The sequence below is a fragment of the Dermacentor andersoni genome, chromosome 9 (assembly GCF_023375885.2).
Source record: "Dermacentor andersoni chromosome 9, qqDerAnde1_hic_scaffold, whole genome shotgun sequence".
Lineage (NCBI taxonomy): Eukaryota > Metazoa > Arthropoda > Arachnida > Ixodida > Ixodidae > Dermacentor > Dermacentor andersoni.
The window spans coordinates 25,483,968-25,502,297 of NC_092822.1; the positions used below are offsets into that span (position 1 = coordinate 25,483,968).

At 47.0% G+C, this 18,330-nt stretch overlaps 1 protein-coding gene across 3 annotated transcripts in view; it reads left to right on the top strand.

Annotated features, from left to right (window-relative positions):
- Positions 1–18,330, top strand: part of Ptp99A (Protein tyrosine phosphatase 99A) — a 226,905-nt gene that overhangs the window by 149,956 nt on the left and 58,619 nt on the right. For all 3 annotated transcript variants that reach the window (XM_055068666.2, XM_055068668.2, XM_055068667.2), the window contains one exon: positions 14,403–14,526. In XM_055068666.2, coding sequence (XP_054924641.1) covers positions 14,403–14,526 — 124 coding nt within the window. The remainder of the gene's footprint in view (positions 1–14,402; positions 14,527–18,330) is intronic.

Below are 18,330 nucleotides of genomic sequence, written 5' to 3' on the forward strand. Positions count from 1 at the left end.
AACCTTTTCTTTGATGTCGGCGGCCAGCGTCCAGCGCTCTGCACTGCTTCGGCGTTCGTGTGTTGGTTTAGTGGCCTACAGTTTGGAACCGCTAAATGTTGAGCTACAGTTGGTACAGGAATTCGCGTTAGAAGAAAAAGGTTTGGCGTGCAAACACGTACAACGGCCACAAGAATAGGCAAACGGGCGGTCATGTTATCTGTTTACCTATTGTTTCTTTTCTTGTTCGCTCTTTTTCTAACTCTAAGGCCTATAGTTTAACCTTCTGCGACTAAAAAAATATACCATGGAAATGTGGCGTGGAGATTGGGAAACGTTGCTTCTTGGTATCTATGGTGACGCCGTCGGAGTGAACGAAAAGCATATAGGGCTCATGACAGTTTCCAACACGTTTGCAATACTGCAGGATCAGTATTTACAAAACGAGAAGAAAAAAGTAAGTTCTTATATGCTAGAACTGTTTGTACGCGCAGTGGCCAATCTTCAAGACAGGCGTATTATTAGTTAGATGGGGGGGGGGGGGGGGGGTGCTACCTTGCCATATAGCAGACAGCACTTGCGAACAACAAAAAACAAAACAACTTTTGCGAATTCGTCACCAGATATGACAAGTTAGTTGAAGCTTTTAAACGTCCGTCGAAATGGCGTAACCCATATTGGAAACTTTGTTGAGAAGTGGTTCTTGTAGGGAAAGGAGGAAAGGCTGGCACTATCTTCTGCAACCCTTGCGGGAGCACGGCTCAGCGCCAGCAGGGGGACGGACATGGGAGTGAAGGAGATAGAAGGAGGGAGAAGGATGGAGAAAGGTAGAGAGTCGCTATGGCAGCGGCGGAGCAGTCCGGCCTGGAAGGTCCAGTGGCTTCGACCGGAGCAGAAGACTGGTGATAGACCATAGGATGTGGCCCAGCAAAAGCGAATTTGAGGCGGATCAGAAGGCCCGAGGTGGTGTTGAGGCGCGAGTATACACAGTATGCACGTACGTCATTCAACGATACTCCGTGACTACCGGTTTACAGCAGCGCCATCTTGAGGAACCTATAGGCCTATGCGCGCGCCTGTTGATAAGGTACCCCAAGATGGCGAAAGCAGACGACAGCAGCGGATGTGACGTCACGTGCATACTATGTATACATAATTACATTTACAGAGGGGGTGAACGAAATAAACTTGGAGACGGGGTTACGCCACGCAGCCAGCTTCCCCAAACCAACTCTCCTTGAAGCTATCCGCTTCGCCTTTTCTCTCTCTCCCTCAAGAAGCCGGCCCAACACGTGACCTAGCACTCGGCGGCCCCGCGGCCCAGTGTGTATGGTTCCCGGTAGCTTTTAAGCGACGCGCGCCTTCTTTCGTGTGCTTTACCAGACGCTCTGTGCACACATTCTCCCGATTTCTTCGCGCAGCTTGAGTGTTTATTTCTTTATTGCAATGTGCATATTTATCGCCTCGTTTGCAGCCTGCGAATGCTGCCAGCGCCCGTTGTTGTTTGCACCCGTTGTCTTTTCGGAAGAGCGTGTGCACGCGCGGACGGTGGGAGAAAGCCGCTAAATCTTACCGCGACATGATCACGTGTTGGGCCTAAGTTACCTCGCTTTCAATTTTGTTACTTTGCAATCCGTCCTAGTCATTTCCTTTCTCCATAATAATATTCCGTATCCCTTTCTTCGGCGGATCTTGAAATTTTGTATGTCGGAAAGACAGCAGCGGCCCCTTGCGAAGAGTACCGGAACTGCATACTCCACAAAAATGCCGCCGAATATATGCCCTATGTCCATACAGCGGTTTTTAGAGAGCATCTCTAGGTACCCGTTCCTGCGGCGAGCGTCGGCGTTTCGCTCGCAGCGAAGCGAACGAACACAGCGAAGGACGAAAGCGAACGCGAGCGCGAGGAGGAAAGCGGGGGAGGAGGGTGCAGCCGAAGCATGAGGCGGAAAGCGCGTGAGCAGGGCATGGCGAAAGCGTGAAAAGGAAAGCGCAGTGCCGCGCAAGGCGGGGGCTTTGCGGCGACGATGGCTACGATACGACGCCAGAGTAGCGCGCGTCGTCTGCATGGCAACAAAGCGCTACATGAGCGGAGGTCTGTCGGGGACGGCTGCTGTGAATCGCGCCCACGCGTCACCCACGCGCTGCCTCTCGCGATCTCCCGATTAGAGAGGCAGTCGCGCCACACATGGCTCCGTTTGCAACGTGCCGCATGAGACAGATTGTCCGCGCCAGCCAATGTATGGCGAAATGAAAACACGTATAGAGCTGCGCTCAAATTTCCCATTAGGGAGTATCGTAATCGTGGATGAATTCGTTAAGTTCACTTTTCCGGTTATTAGGAACTGGAAACAAGGTTATATTGGTTTTATATCACTCTCGAAACACCGCCAGAATCGTTAGGAAACTTAATTGGGTAGCTTTAATTAAAAAAGAGACACTTTTCTCATCAGGCAGAGCAAGAAAATTCAGAGATCATAAAGTGCTGAAAACTAAGAAAAGCCGGGCTTCGTTTATGGCTTCATTTTTTACGCTCTTCCAAGTTACCATCCGCGTCATCATGCCCCGAGGCCTTCTTTCAAGAAGAATCTATATTCGCCACACGTGTCACAAGCGTAAGGAAGAGCAGCGAAAAAACAACCACTCTTATTTCGTTATGAGAACCGCGTCAACGCTGCTGCGCCCTAAGGCGACAAGAATTGCTCGTGACATCCGGCTCGGCTCGGCTTGGCCTGGTCCGGCTTCGGAAATTCACTAACGACAAACACACACAAAAAAAAGCTTAAAGGTCCCAGTGAACGACGTTGTATACACCTGTATCATTCAGTTCACTTTTATCTCCTCTTTCCGTCACCAGGGCACGGCGGCAAATGAACGCGCCAAAGAAAGTCTATGGCGTCGTCCTAGAAAGCTCGTTCACCTCGCTTCAGCTAGCGCCCGGATCGAAAGATGGCGGCGTTGGTTGTAAACGCCGGCGCGCGCGCCCGGACACGTCCGATCGTAAATCTCGATTACGTCACGCCCTCGCCGCCTTCACCTCGGCTGGAGAGATTTATTCCTTTACTTTATGACCGCTAGCGGCTCGACTCAATCACACCTTCTATATCCAGGTTGTAAGAACGTTTGTGTCACTTTAACGCAGGCGACGAGACTTTTTTTTTTCTTTTGTCGTCTGCTTCTTTCCCCGGGCGGTATGTACCGGTGTTGGCTGCCTTCTGCTACATACATGCGTGATGCTCCACAAGAAAAGGCTTAGCTTCCGACGTCTTTGTTATCGTCTGCTACTCACATGCGCGGTGCTACACGCGGTGCACAAAGAAAGAAATAGAAAGAGTCTTAAGAGGAAGCTTTAGCTCGGGCCCAACTCCGACGCGGCCTATTCAAATACATGTAAAACGCAAAAACATTTTTATGAGATAACCCCTGGACCAATTTTGATGAAATTTGTTGCATTTGAAAGAGAAAGTTAAATTCTAGTGACTGTTGGAAGCGGAATTTCGATTTAGGGCTTGAATTTTCTTAAATCCATTTTCAAATATTTGACCGTGTGAAAAAAATGGAAGCACGAAGTTTACAAATTCATAGCTCTGCATCAAGAACTGATATCGCGGTTCTGTAAACGGCATCGATTAGATCATTCAAAGCGGACAAATTCAATATGTAATTTTACATCTTACGTGAATTTGTTACGTCGGTTACAACGGTTTTGCAAAAGTTGTATTTCCCTATGATTAAATATTTTTTATATTCATGTGTAACACATCAATTTTGTCCGCTTTAGATGTACTATTAGTTGTAATTCACAGAATCGTATTATCATGTTTAGTGGCTGAGTTACAGAGTTGTAAACTTGATAGTTTCGTTTTTTGAAAATTTTCGATTTTTGGCAATTTTTAATAAAAAATTCGCGACCTAACTCAAAAATTCGAAACGAACAGTCACTAGATTTTAAGTTTGTCTTTTAAATGCAACAAACCTCGTCAAATTTGGTGCAGTGGTTGCCGAGAAAAACGAATTCTGCTTTTACATGTATTTAGATAGGAGCACTCGAGCTAAAGCTTCCTCTTAAGCTGCTGACAGAAGATGTAGCGTCAGCGTTCGTGACAGAATAATGATAAGCGCGCCGAAGAGGGCTGGCGAATACGTATGAACGTACTACATGCTCGAGAAAAGAAAAAGAAAAAATTACAACTACGACGTAGTACCTGTGTTCCGGTCCGGATTCCTGCTGATAGCAGCATGTCGGCGTGTACCCCTTTTCTAACAGTGAAAAACAACTTTCAGACGTGCGTCTTCGCCTGACATCGAAAAACAAATATCCTGCAACGGCTGGCCGCCGCTCGCCGGAATCCTTCCGGTACGGTGCCAAGGAAACATTATTTTTGATGTTTCATTATTGCTATATTTTTTTGCAAGCTATATAACCTGGACAACGAACGCACGCTTTCCTCAATACCACAACCCATTGCTGATTTTCATTATATTCTTTCGCTCTGGGCCTAGATAGTTTTCCTTTTCAGCAGCATTCATCAAAAATGGTGGAGGTTGTTAACCGCATCCTCCTAAAGAAAGTGATAGGGTGTCCCCGTATCGCTTTTAATTATATGATAGTACAGATTAATGGAACCAAACATGTATTCAACGTCGTGTTATACTATCAACAAAATAGCGCCAGCAAATGTAGTCCGGTCTAAAATAACAAGAAAACTTTATAGTGAACCCAGATCCAGACTGAAGCCACTCGGTGTGCGAATGAGTTCAGCACAGTGTATGCCATTTTCCTCATATAGCGGGTATAACAAGGAAGTATTTTCTTATTTATCATCATCATTGCTTATTGCTCATTATCATAACGTAGATAATTATTAGTAATGTATTTTGTCCCCCATCGGCGGGAGAGGAGCAAGTGTTTTTGTTATCATGATTATTCTCGTCGTTATCACGAAAACCAGCGGATCAGACAAATATTGTCGCAGTAAGCAAATGCAAAGCACCGGCGAAAAGTGTGGCGGTACGTCGCTATATTGAGGTGAAGTAACGAATATGAACGTCTCTGCAGCGCAAATGAATGAATGAATGAATGAATGAATGAATGAATGAATGAATGAATGAAATACACCGGCGAAACTTAGAGCCGTCCTTTGATAGAATGAGATTGAAGTAGAGAATACATGAACGTCTCTGCAGCGCGAATGAATGAATGAATGAATGAATGAATGAATGAATGAATGAATGAATGAATGAATGAATGAATGAATGAATGCGAATGTCGTTTGCTGACAAGCTTTGGAACAAGCGAGCAAATCCATGCCGCTTAAGCTTCAGTGGGCTGACCAGCTAACATACAGGGCTTCTATGTACTGTGGCCCGGCCGAGATTTGGCAAACTCATATGGATCCACTATAATTTCAGTTCCCTATTTATGTTCTAGTTCTAAGTTCCACTGTGGCACTTAGTCTGCAGAACTCGGGAGGACGGTCGAGTCGCTAATTCGCAGGCGTCGTCACGTGATGACTCGGGCACGTCGATGCGCATGCGAGGAGAGTCACTGCGCCAAAGCAATTTCTCTGGCTCCAACGTCACTGCACGAGCTGTGTTTTCGGCGCGCGGACGCGAGCACGCCGCCACCTTTTTCCGGTTCCCAAAAATTGAAACCAGCAGCTGCTCCCACAGGAGGTTCACCTATCGACCCATTCACTCTCTCCCTGTGAATCCCTTGAAACATTGAAAGAAAAAGGAAGTGGAACGATAAACCGAGAAAACAAGGCAGGTGTAGAAGAACGCCGTATCACGTTGAGTGCCCTCACAGCGGCGGCGTCGCACTGGAGGAACGTGCACCACCGAGTTTACGATCCGGGAAAAAAAAAAACTCGCCCCACAAAACCACCCATTCCACAAACCTGCACTCCCGCTACCCGCACGACGGCCGCTAGGGGACGCCACCGAACGGTATACACGAGGGTAATTACCGCTCAGGCTGCCACGCTCTTCTGCGGTCTCCGCCACGATCACGGATGGATGGCTTCGGGCCTTTTCTTTTCTCTCTCTCTCTTTCTGAATTTTTCTTTCTTGTTCTGTTGCTGCTCCAAGGAAGAGGAGGAGGAGGGGGGTTAGACCGCAATTACGAGCGGTGAAGAGAAGCCCGTCACACCGCACTTGCCCTCTGACACCCAACCCTCACCTTTCATTTGAACTCTACAAAAAAAAAAAAAGTGCGAGGGCTTCTCTTGCGCTTGCCTTTTCATTAATTTTTTTGTAGTGATTTTGATCCAGTTAGCTCTTCGCCGAAACCACGCCCCTTTAAAGCACAGCCGCGCTTTCAGCCGAAGCCATAATTATCTGGTGCTACGATCGCGGTATACTCATGACACAGCAGCGCGTGGGGTGCAGATGTAGCAGCGTTGTCACGTACCAGTCGGGCTACGGGCAAGCTTTCCGCACCAGCTGTAAGTTCCTAATTGCGCCAGTGCCGTTCTCCCTTTCTTTCTTTCTTTCTTTCTTTCTTTCTTTCTTTATTTATTTATTTATTTATTTATTTATTTATTCATTTATTTATTTCTTGTTCGTTATACTAGGCGTTACACAGACTTCTCGCGAAACTCTGCTACAAAATCCAGCCACCTCTCTTCGACCAAATCACCGAGAGCCGTACGCGTACGCGACGTATTGGTGGGCCCAATACGGCAAACCACTGTCCTGTCAAATATTGATTCAATTATAGTTTATCTGCATGCCTGGTGGTTGCGTTAAACTTTATTATCGTCACTCGATCAGCAGCGCTCCCTCCTAACGGCCTGGAAATAAACGTCCGTTTATTATTCTTTCAGTTCTGTTGTCGCTTTCTTTTGTTTGTCCGTTCGGAGTGTAATGTATCCGAAACGATAGAGGAATGGATGAAAGCGTAGCTGGCTGTTTCATTCCTTTCTTTAGCTCCTTTAGAATGGAACGTGGCAGCCACTCGATTTATATGTGACTACACCCCAGTAGGCCCCGTCATAACCCGCTATCTAGTGCGCAAACTTCACGGAGGCGGAGCCACCTGTCTTCCTTTCGTATCTGCGTATTTTCTGACTAACCGATGCCGCGGCAACAGCGGCGCGTCTTGCTATTGCAGAAACGTAATTAACTGATACAGTTTAACCTTTTTACAGTGCGTCGGGTTTTGTCTACCTCTCACCAGTTTAACTTTAGCGTCCCTTGAAGAAGACTGAGCACTTTAAAGCCGCCGAGCGATCGAAAAAAAAATCATTATAATTAGAGAAACACTAAAGAGAGAAATATATCGATCTGCATGAATAAATATACCCTTCTACAACACGCTCAAAAATGCCTAATATAAACCACTCTTAACGTAAGAAGAGGCTTGCTTAGCCAGCGAGGACTCAAGAACTAAAGACTGCATGTACCCCGTAAAACAATTTACACCCTTTAAATTGCATATGGGTTAAATGTGCTTATAACTCGTACCCTTACTCCCTTTCTGGCTGTAATGGTGTGCGTTACACGTTTACCTTATTCATTACATTACTACATCATTCAGTTACACCTAAGTGAAGGCGTAACATTTACACCTTCATTCAATTTTAAAGGTGTAAGCTGTTTTTACAGTGCTGGCAACGCCGTCTCGGAAGTTCCCGCACCAGCGCGCCTGGACGTTACAAATTCTGACTGCTTCTAGTTTCTCGCGCCTCGTTAATCGTTTTCATCGGTAAAGATATACATGGGTTTACACTACGCGGTATTCTAAAAGAGCTAAAGGATGAACTTGGTAAGTGTCAAGTATCCCTACTTTTAGTCGCCCGCAACGGCACGTATGCAAAAAAAAAAAAAAAGTATACTCTAAAATTTGTGACGTCACAGTGACTTACGGCTCCGAGGTTCCAGCGCGAAATCCGAGAAATGTAACGTTTACCTTCTTCCTCTCTTCTAATAATTAACCTCTTAGACCGCGAAGTTAACGCGAATGGAGTTTTAAAAGTGCACTTAATCAGTGTAAATTGATTTGGGATTCTCTCTCTCTAGCACCTCATTAAAGCTGTCGAGCTAAATACGCAGGCGTAAACTATTTCTTACGAGCGCACCACAATGTTGCAAAGTCGGTAGGGACGTGTTTAAAAACGAGGCTGCGCGGTTTTCATGACGTCAGCTTTGACTCTCGCGGCACCTTGCATGCACGTCGCTATAGCGAAACTGCACGCGTAGGCGATCTTCGCGCCGACTCTTTATGCATGCAGCCGAGGTTATGCGCGCTCTCTTCTCATGAATAAAGCTCACCGCGGCGTACGAGTTGGGCGCGATGGAGCGCGCGCGCGAGATGATTGTGACGCGCAGCGTCGACGCGGCCTTGGCAGCGCTTTCATGCAAATGAGTTTACGGCGTCGTCACGTTCGCGGTGGGGCATAAAGTGAGGCGCGCGAGCCACGGACGGTCTTGTATGTGTCTACGCTCGGAAGCGAAACAAATAACTCGCGCAAGTACAACGCGACACGACGATGACGCGGAACGTGGGACTCGCCTACCAGACAACCACCGTGCAGCGACATCGCGTTGTACGCGACAGCTGGGACGGCTGAAACATGGGAGACGACTTGCGTCGCGCATAATACGTACGGCGACGAGATTGAGCCAAAACAACAACGACGACAAGAGACGTAATCACGATTACGTTGCGTGGAGTTTTATAACGCTGAAAATATGAACGCCTGTTATTCGCGGCAAGGGAGGAAGGCCCTTCCTTGTCGTATACGTGGTCGTTGATATTTTCGGTGTCAAGAACGCAGCGCAACGTAATCGTGAACGTGCACACCGTTCCCGTTACGGCCCCCCGTTAATCATTCATCATTATAGCCCCCCGTTCATCGCTCTGCTAGACAACAACAAAAAAGAGAAATTCTCGTAAAATGAGACGTAGGTTGTTCCTTTACCTTCGTTTGAAGTTTTCAGACAAGAAGGCACAGTGTTCTTACAAAAATTTTTGTTGGGCATAGCTAACGTTGAGTCCGGTCATCGCGCTGGAAACGGGAACGTTGACAAGCGGTTAGCTTGCGGGATCTTTCTATGAATTATCCCTGTATACTTGTATATTGTATTCTGTGATATGCCACATTTTGTTGTTGTTGTTGTTCTTCTTTCTGTGAATTATCCCTGTATACTTGTATATTGTATTCTGTGATATGCCACATTTTGTTGTTGTTGTTGTTGTTGTTGTTGTTGTTGTTGTTAACTGCAAGCGCCAGTTGCGCCGAAGAAGAAAACACGCGTATACCCCGCTCTCTCGTTCTCGTTGACTTCATCGACAGCCCGCGCCTGCTCGCTGCTCTATAAGACTCAAGCAACAAACACCCAGTGGAGCTGGCATGCTCGGTGGAATGCTAAACGGTCGTCTTTAGGTTGCATACACCACTCTTGGCGCTGCGCTGCTGCCTAACAGAGCGTTTCTCCAGTGAGAGAGCGCTCAGAGAAGTGCCTGTCCTTTTTTTTCTTTTTTTTTCTTGCTTTTTCTTCTTATCGTGTATCCGCACAAACCTCCTGCCGTCTCAGGGAGCAGATGTTTTCCCCTGTGGCAGGACTGCTATGTACACGCGCAAAGGAAGCAACCAGGAGGCAGGGAAGACGAGTGGTGGGGGTGGTGGTGGTGGTAAACCAGCTCTTTGGCGCTCTCCGGGGCAATGCTTAACAGCTCCGCCCTTCTCTTCAGTGATCTCCTAAAACCGTGCAGTGTGCGTATACTGCGCAATCCGGGAGGGTTCCGCTGCACAGCAGCGCGATCCTATGGGTTCGCGTTCTAAAGTGGCACGGTGCACACCATTATAATGCAGGCCGGTTTTACACATTCGGGTTTTACAGTACAGCATGTATATTGCTACGTGCTACTCGAAGAAGATGACGTCGACCTTTGGATTTAGTGGGACGTATTCATAAGCGGCCTCTCGCTGATCTGAGAACGACGGGCCTTTGCTTGATGTTGGCTGGCTTCTATGTTGGGCAATGCTGACTATATCCCTTTTAAATGCACCTTGCAAATAGTTTCCCTGCTGGGCTTCCACGTAACAATATTTCACTAAAACCGCACAACTTTTGTGGAAGGAAGCACTCTAGACAAAGATAGATGTTAAAGAAACGGCTACAGTACAGACGAATACGTTGACACTTCTGGTCTTCAGTTTATTCGCTCAGCGACATTCCCGACGATAACCTTTTGCCAAGTAAGTTCGATACATGTAGGCCTGTCTTGCGCTGAACGATAGCATTGTTAACAGTATAGTTAGCGGGTCAAGAACGGTCACTGGAAACAGATAAACAATGTACTCGTGTCACTGTCGAAAACTCGGTGTCGTGTGTTAATCTTACCTTGAGAGCAAATTCTTGCCATTAGAATGCGTCAAACTATATTTTATTTTAGATTATTTTATTTCATTTTTGCCCGCATTGAAAGCGACAGAGTGAGATCGATCTTTGTGAAAAAGAAAAGTGAAATTCGCGATGTGGCGTTCTTGATGGTAGTCTATAGCATGGCTTTCAGCCTGGAGGAAATCTTGACGCGCGCATGTCACTTTGAGAGAGCGTCAGCTTGCCGAAAATGAAGCCTTAACGCTGCGCGGCCAGTAGCACGTGACTTGGGCGCCATGCGGTTACTGCATGATTATGCGGTGAAACAGGCGCGGGTAAACAGTCGGAAGTCGCACATTCAGCTCGTAGTACTATACGCTTAACGCAGCTGGAAACGTGCCAGTATCGGTTGTGAAAGTCTCGGGATTTTGCTGCAATCCGCCCTGTGCTTTTCGGACCTCATGTCGTCTGCACCGTTTCTGTTTTTTTCTGTCTGCTCATCTGTCCTGTTTAAAAAGAAAGAGAGAAAAAAAAAGGACAGACGACGCTGCAGACGACATCAAAGGGGCGGAAAAGGCGATGAGAAAACATTTTTCAGTGCTGCCACTAACACATTGATGTCCGACAACAAGTTGGTATATAACGACATCTACAGAGCCGATCCAGCGTTAATGGGGCGCAACATTTTGCAGCGCCACTTCACGAAAATTCGTCGTTTCCGTCCAGTGCCGCCGCTCTTCCATTACCAACCGCCTGCGCCGTGGGTGCGCGTGTCTTAATTGAGTTAGTCTTAATTGAAAAGAACTCATACGTACAATCGGTACCGTTTTTGACGACACGGCTCTATATTTTTCTGCCGCCCGTTTGTAACTTCGCAATAATGCCTCTCACCTTACATGGCGTTTCATGATTTCCATATTAAACTTTTCTGCTCAGCAGTGGTCGCATACAAGGCAACCCCGAGAGACTGCTCCCGAAAACTGCCAGCAGACGACGCTGATAAATCAGAATACCCTGATAACTGCCGTTGAATAAAGCAGCACTTAACACTTCTTCTTGGTTGGCGTACGTTAGCCATATTGTCTTCGACATCTTACAGATACCCCCTCGAAAAGGCCTCGTAGCTTCTCCAACGGTGCATCGTTTTCTGGCGAGACATCTGCCTCCGTCCATACAGGGCTCACTTTGACTTTTTCCTGACTTTGCTTTCTTGAGCTCGAGTTTCTACGAGAAAAAGAGAGGCGATCGGTTGGCACGCGTGCGCATACGCCCAACATTGAACGCGCAAACAGAAAAAAGTAAAGATAAACAAATGCGCCTTGAAGGAGGGCAGGTGTGATCTTTCTTTCTCCATCGGGGCCCATCGGAGCCCATCGGGGCCATCTCGTGAGAAGAAATACTTCACTGCGTATCGACTGACGCGGTCGTTTAGCGTTAAAAAAAAAAAAAAAAACTCCCGCGATGTGCGTCAGACTCTCGCACGCACTGCCCTCTGGTGATACTTAGCACTGGCTGCGACCTCTAGCGGTCTTTCTTTTTCTTCCTTTTTCTGTCTGTTCATGATGCTCTGTAATGGGCGTCGTCTGTTCCATTGCCCACTGCCGTATTGCAGTTCGGGTTTGCTCCTGAACTTCGCACCTGCATGACCCCTATTTTGGTGATGCAGTCAATCCACTCTCTGTGACTCATTAGTTCATTTTATTTTTATTTCTTAATCCCCTCAAAATTGCGCATAATGAGGTGCCCTAAGAGTCGCTACCACATCTGCGGCATTTAGTACTGACTCAACTACCAAATGTACGTTGCGAATCCTTTCTGTTTACTTGTTTTATCCAGCTAGCACGCCTCCGAAATCAAAAGTCCAGATGGCGACAAGTCGTACGCGGCTTATGACGTGCTGAATTTGGGTGCGAGGCTAGTCGTGACGTCATTGAAGAGCGTGCGAGAAAGCTGTCGCTTCCGGTACGTCTTCGGGTGTCCATGCCTCGTTTTTCAAATCTCCCGTGCTTTCAGTTTGTGACAGCTGCAGTTGAAACACAGGCCATGTAAAATCTACCTCAATGGTTCAGGCACCGAGGTATTCAAGCTGATAAATCGGAGATCAGCCACCGCAAGCTGAATCTCAAGAACGCAGGACACACGGTATAGTAGCCTATATTATAATGTCCGCACAATGCGCATATAATTTTTTTTTGTACATATTGTTTTCACACCACCCAGACTGTCTAGAGGACAGTCCTTAATAATCTGGCCTTTTCACTTTTTTTTTTATCAATTATATAGTCCGTGTCGTGCAGCACGTAGCAAGAAAATTACGTGAGGAGCAAAACAAAGGTGTCCTCAGACGGGACTATGCAAAATTATTTTTATAGGTGCCACGCCCAAACCCAACGCCCCGCTGAGCCTGAACCGCACCGAAACAGCACGCATGCGCAGACGCAGAAGTGCAGATGGGCGTTTTCTATTTCTTTTATTAATTATTTAGTTCTGTTTTTAATAGCGCACCATTATTTTTCCGGATTTTCCTATCCCCCACCCCCCCTTATTTTTTTCGTGCATAGCACAAGCAGCAAGTATGAAGAGCCACGAACTACCTCCTTTCACCGTCCTTTATTGTTTTCAATGGCTTGTTTCGACGTGTTTCGAGTTTCAAGTCTATCTGGGTTTCAATCAGCCTGGCTTTCAATCTATCTGGGTTTCAATCCAGTATGCGGCAATTCGAACTGCGCTCTAAAGCCGGCGTCACCCGCAGATGTCGCGCACCGTACGCAGCCGTGTTCGCACGTAATCATTTCGCTGTCGCACGCCATGGCGTCGTCTCGACGCCGGGATATACACCCGACACTGGCAAATGAGTCCGTAATCGCGCTATTCGCGCATCGGCCACTTCGGTTGCGGCAGAAGTAGCAGCATCACGGCAGTATACTTAGTGCCCTAGTATATATATATATATAATATGCCTGCGTACGCATTCGTCATCCTCGGCGCGCTCTCCCGATAGAGGCACCGTGAACGAAGAGAATCGATTTTCTGATGAGGCCCCGTGGAGAATGCCTGCCGAATAGAGTGCTGATGCGAAGGACGTTCGTCCTCCCACACTGGCTTATCAATCCTGGGCAACCGTTGGCGAAATGAGAAACGCAGCCTGCGCCTTTGCCCATCTGGCACCTATATCTCTCTATGCGCTTTCCACATCTTCGTCGGAATAGCGAGGACTGGCGTTTTTCTCGTTTTCGTCGTCGGCGTGTCGTCTGCTATATACTGCGTCGTGTCGTCTGCGCGCACGCGACGACAGTCGGCCATTTTAATTACGTTCGCCTCTTTCGCTTTCGTTCTAAGCAGGGGGTATCTTGCAGTAGTCTGCAATAAAAACAAAGGGCATTACGTCGTTGCAGTATTCTTTTACCTTTTTTTTTGTTATATGTGTTAGCTCGCACAGTAAGCGCGAAGTAGAGCAATTGGCGCCCGAACTTTGTCTACATGCTTTCAAACAAGCCGAGTATTCGTAAACAAGCCGGCATAGCTAACACAGACAACAACAAGAAATATATGTACATATAAAAAGTGTGAACGATACGTTCACCTTTCTGTTCGCCGCTTTAAATAAACATGCTTAAAATATACCTTTAGTACATTTGACAACGTCTATTAATCTTGCCTTCGGAGAAAATTCGCGTCGTAAGAATACGTCCTACCGTTTTCTTTTGCCCGTGCTGAATGCGATGGCAGCTCCGCCAAATTTTCGTGACTTCATGCTTCGTAGCTTGTCCATAGCCCACACGCATTAGAAACCACGTCGCCCACTCGTTCTGTACGAAACTGTACAGTCGATTCATCACACAAATCAGCTTAAATGTTGAACCATAATTTAAAATATTGCCTACTTTCGAGCCCATGACCGCTTAGCCATTGGACACTCTCGATGCCAATAGGTATGCTTACACTGAAAAAAAAAATCACCTGGTTTATGCTTTATGTTGTTGTTTTGTCCTATTTGTACTTTCTGTAATTGATCGTTTTAAGCTGTTCATTTTGTTGTTTTGTTTTTGTTGTACGCTATATATGCATTTTTTTCTATCTCGTTTACATCGCAGATGTGCCCGACCCACCAGGAATCCCCATCGTGGTGGGCTTCACCTCACGTTCCGTCAACCTGTCCTGGACTTCGAGCGTCAACACGCATAACAGTCCCATACTGCAGTACATCATACACATCAGGTGAGCGATCGAAACTTTCGATCCGAGCGCGCCAAGGAACTGGGCCGTTGTTTGCAGTGAACTGAAGGGAAGAACAGAGTCGCTAAAGTTCACAATAGAATTGTTTACAGCTGATTTGTTGCCCGTTCGGTAAAATTGTGCAATCTTTGCGTTCTGGCGGTACTAACGTATGGAACAGAAGCTTGAAGGTTAAGAATATGTTTGGGGAGGTTTTAAGCACTGCACAACGAGCGTAAGTTGGAACGAAAATTAGTAGTATAGGCGCAAAGCTATTGGAGACAGGAACAGGACAGGAGACAGGAGATAGGTATATAGGAGACAGGAAGACAGCGGTGTGGATTAGAGAGCAAACGGGGCAACCGATATTCAAGTTGAGGTTAAGATGAAGAGATGGAGTTGAGCAGGCCACGTAGTACGTAGCGCAGATAACCGGTGGACTGTTAAATTTACAGAAAGGGTGCCAAGGGAAGGGAAGCGCATTCAAAGACGGCAGAGAACCAGGCCGTGGGATGAAATGGAGGAAATTTGCAAGTGTTGGGTGGTGTCAGCTGGCGTAAGACATTGGAAATCGGACGTCTCAGGAAGAGATCTTCGTCCTGGAGGGGACATGCATAGGATGATGATGATGTTGTTGATGTTGATAATGATGATGTGAAAGAAAACACAAAATTTAGGAAGGGCGTAGACTGGAAGTGCGCTTCTCTGCAGTGCACAGCCACTGCCAGGCTTCACCAGAACGATCAAGGCACATGCCTAGTGATTTAATCCCGACAAACGCAGGCTGTGAGAAGCAAACGTTGACGACCTTGGAAGGAGCCGTTTCGTGGCACCCCAACCGGAATAATTGAACCCCATCCCCGGGAGAAACGAAAACGCGCTTAAGGCGTGTTCGGGTTAAGCACGATGGAGGCTGTACGCGCAATATCTTTGTGGCTGTTTTGATCTATCGGTAGTTTCATTCGCCGGATTCCTTTCTCCAGTGGCCATACGGCTACCGCTGATCACAACCCCTTAAACTCGAATCCGCGAGCTCGCACTTAGGACCTGAATCGCGGACGGGGCCCCCCGCCAGCAAAACGAACTGTGTAGGGGATTCTTTCCAACTAAACTGGCGACAGGGGAAATTGCGTAATGCGTAATACGACCGAATGCCGGGCAACGCTTGGGTACATCTTGATGGCCGATAACCGCCTCGATTAGGCGGAAGGTGTTGTCGCCAAGGCTGTGCAATAACGCACCTCCGGACTAAAGTATTCTTCTCCCGGTCTGAGGCGTGGGACTCGGGCTGTGCTATATTGCAATGGACGCGAGAGGATTTGAGATCTCTTCGCAGCGGCTAAGAACATTTCACACGCGCCGGGTACGCACACCCTCCCCCCCCCCCCCTCTCGTGGAGATGCTAATTGCTTTCCCTCTAATTGTTGCCTCCTTCAGCACGTACTCGTGCCGCCTCCCCGGGCGTCTAATGGACGCCGCAATTAGGCTAAGCGTCGTGTCGAGTTATCGCTGCGTGGATAGCCGTAATTTGCGTTTCCTCTTCAATTTATTTTACTTTCGCCTCATGCTAGTGAAATTCTGCGCCGAGTGTGATTAGGAGCGCCCTCAAAGGAGCGAACCGTTCGTACAACGAACGAACGAACGAACGAACGAACGGACGGACACACGGACGGACGGACGCACGAACGGACGCACGAACGAATCTCGTGGGTTGGAAACCACCGACACTAACCGGCTTGAAATTGGGCTTTTTTCGTGAGCAAATGCTTGAAGCCTGACTCATTCAAACTCCTTATGAAAGAAACCCTGTGAGCACAAACATCAACTGAATGAGTGTATGACGTTGAGCTTAACGAAGAATTACCTTGGCGCCTGAACGTTCAAGCTGCTTTCGAAGGAGTCTGTTTGGGCACAGTCTAGAATGATTGAATAAATAAATGAGATAACTAGGAGATGGATACATCGCTAACCTTTATCGTTCAACTGAGCTATATACGTAAACAGCACTTAGGGACATCACTATATATAGGTGTTTCGTGAAATCGAAACGACGTAACAAGGCTGTCGGTGCAGTAACGATCTGTCACACAGTTTGTCATAGATTGCACTGCCGTATTAAGGGCGAGCATTCATCTGATTTCTGTTTAAACTGTGAGGATCGATGAGGTAACTCTTGTAACCCAAGTTCCACAATTAAAACTGCTAGCCGCCGAGAACAAAGCCAGCAATTTTAAGGATTTTTCACCCGTTAAAAAACAGAATTAAAAATGTTGTTTTTCCCCTTGATCTTGGCGTCATTAATTTTTCTGCTATTCTTAAGGCACGTACAACATACCGTCTTTCCTCCCTAATTATTCGTCAGGAGCTTAATTTTTTAATGCGGTTTCTACTAGCGTCTGCGTTCTTTTACATGTTGCTATCTTTTCCTCTTATTTTCTCTATGTTGCTCCTTTTTTCTTTCCTCGCGCGAGGATAACTTTCTCCTAATTACAGCGCCTCTGTTAGGAACCACAATGAACCTCGCCCTGCGCCTGGGCCGTTGTATATCTCATACACCCCAAGCGAGCGGTAATTGCGCATGGTCACGAATTTCCGAAGAGATTCCTAAAAATTTCCGAAGAACACGACAATATCAAATTTAAGAGCAAACAAATTGCAATGGCGATTGTCTTCGTACACTTCATTATAGTTCATCTTCTCTCTCTCTCTCTCTTTTTTGCGCCTCGACCGTTCAGCGACATAATACAAATCGAGAGAGAGAGAGAGAGAGAGAGAGAGAGAGAGAGAGAGAGAGATGCAGGGAGGGAGGGAGGGATGGAGGGAGGGAGGGATGGAGGGATGAAGGGATGGATGGATGGATGGAGGGAGGGAGGGAGGGAGGGAGGGAGGGAGGGAGGGAGGGAGGGGAGGGGGCAGGAAGTGCAGAAAGAAAAGGCGACGACGCTTTTTCGAAGAAAGTGTTTTGCCGGGGCTACTTTGTACAGTTGGCGACAAAAGCTTGCGGGACGCGGATACGGCGACAAATGCGAATTTCTGCTCCCGCAAGGCACGGCGCTTCTAATTGAACGGACCACTGCGTAAGTCGCAAAAAAAAAAGTGTACTACATGCGGGGAAACATTGAACTCTAAGCTATGTGCCCGGACTTCACGGGAATTCAGGGGCCAAATTCAGAAACATTTCGTTCGTAAGTACTCTTTGCCATCGATCGACCTCCCGCCTTCTCTGACGATATATGTCCAGGACGAGGATTGGATGGAATGTCATCTTATATATATACGAAACAGTTCTAGCGTAGGAGCTTTTTTTTCCCTTCTTTTCTGAATACGGGAGCCCAGTCTTTTATCGCAAATTCCGTGTCCCGGGAGCATTATAGTGAGCTTTAGTGCGTCGTTATATAAAACGGAAACAGAGCACACCGGAGTTCCCTTTCTTTCCCTTTCTCTGTGCCGTCAAGGGGAAGCTTCAGCCCGGCAGTTCACATATCTAAATACATGGGAACATGAAAAGCATTTTTGTCGGCAACCACCGCACTGTATTTGATGAGGTGTCTGTCGCACTTAAAAGAAAAAGTCAGTGCCTACAAACAGTGAAAGTAAATTTTTGGTTCAGGCTGTCAATTTCATTTTTATTTTTGCAGAAATTTTCGCAGTGAGCAAACTTTAAGTAATCTGACGCATCAAGTTCCCGACTCCACAAGTCCGGAATAAAAAAATAAAACGGTATCAGAATCACGGAAACAGCTCCTATTGAAATTGACCGAAGTTGCACGTTGGGTGCTTGTTGGTATATCGTGATGGGGCCAAAAA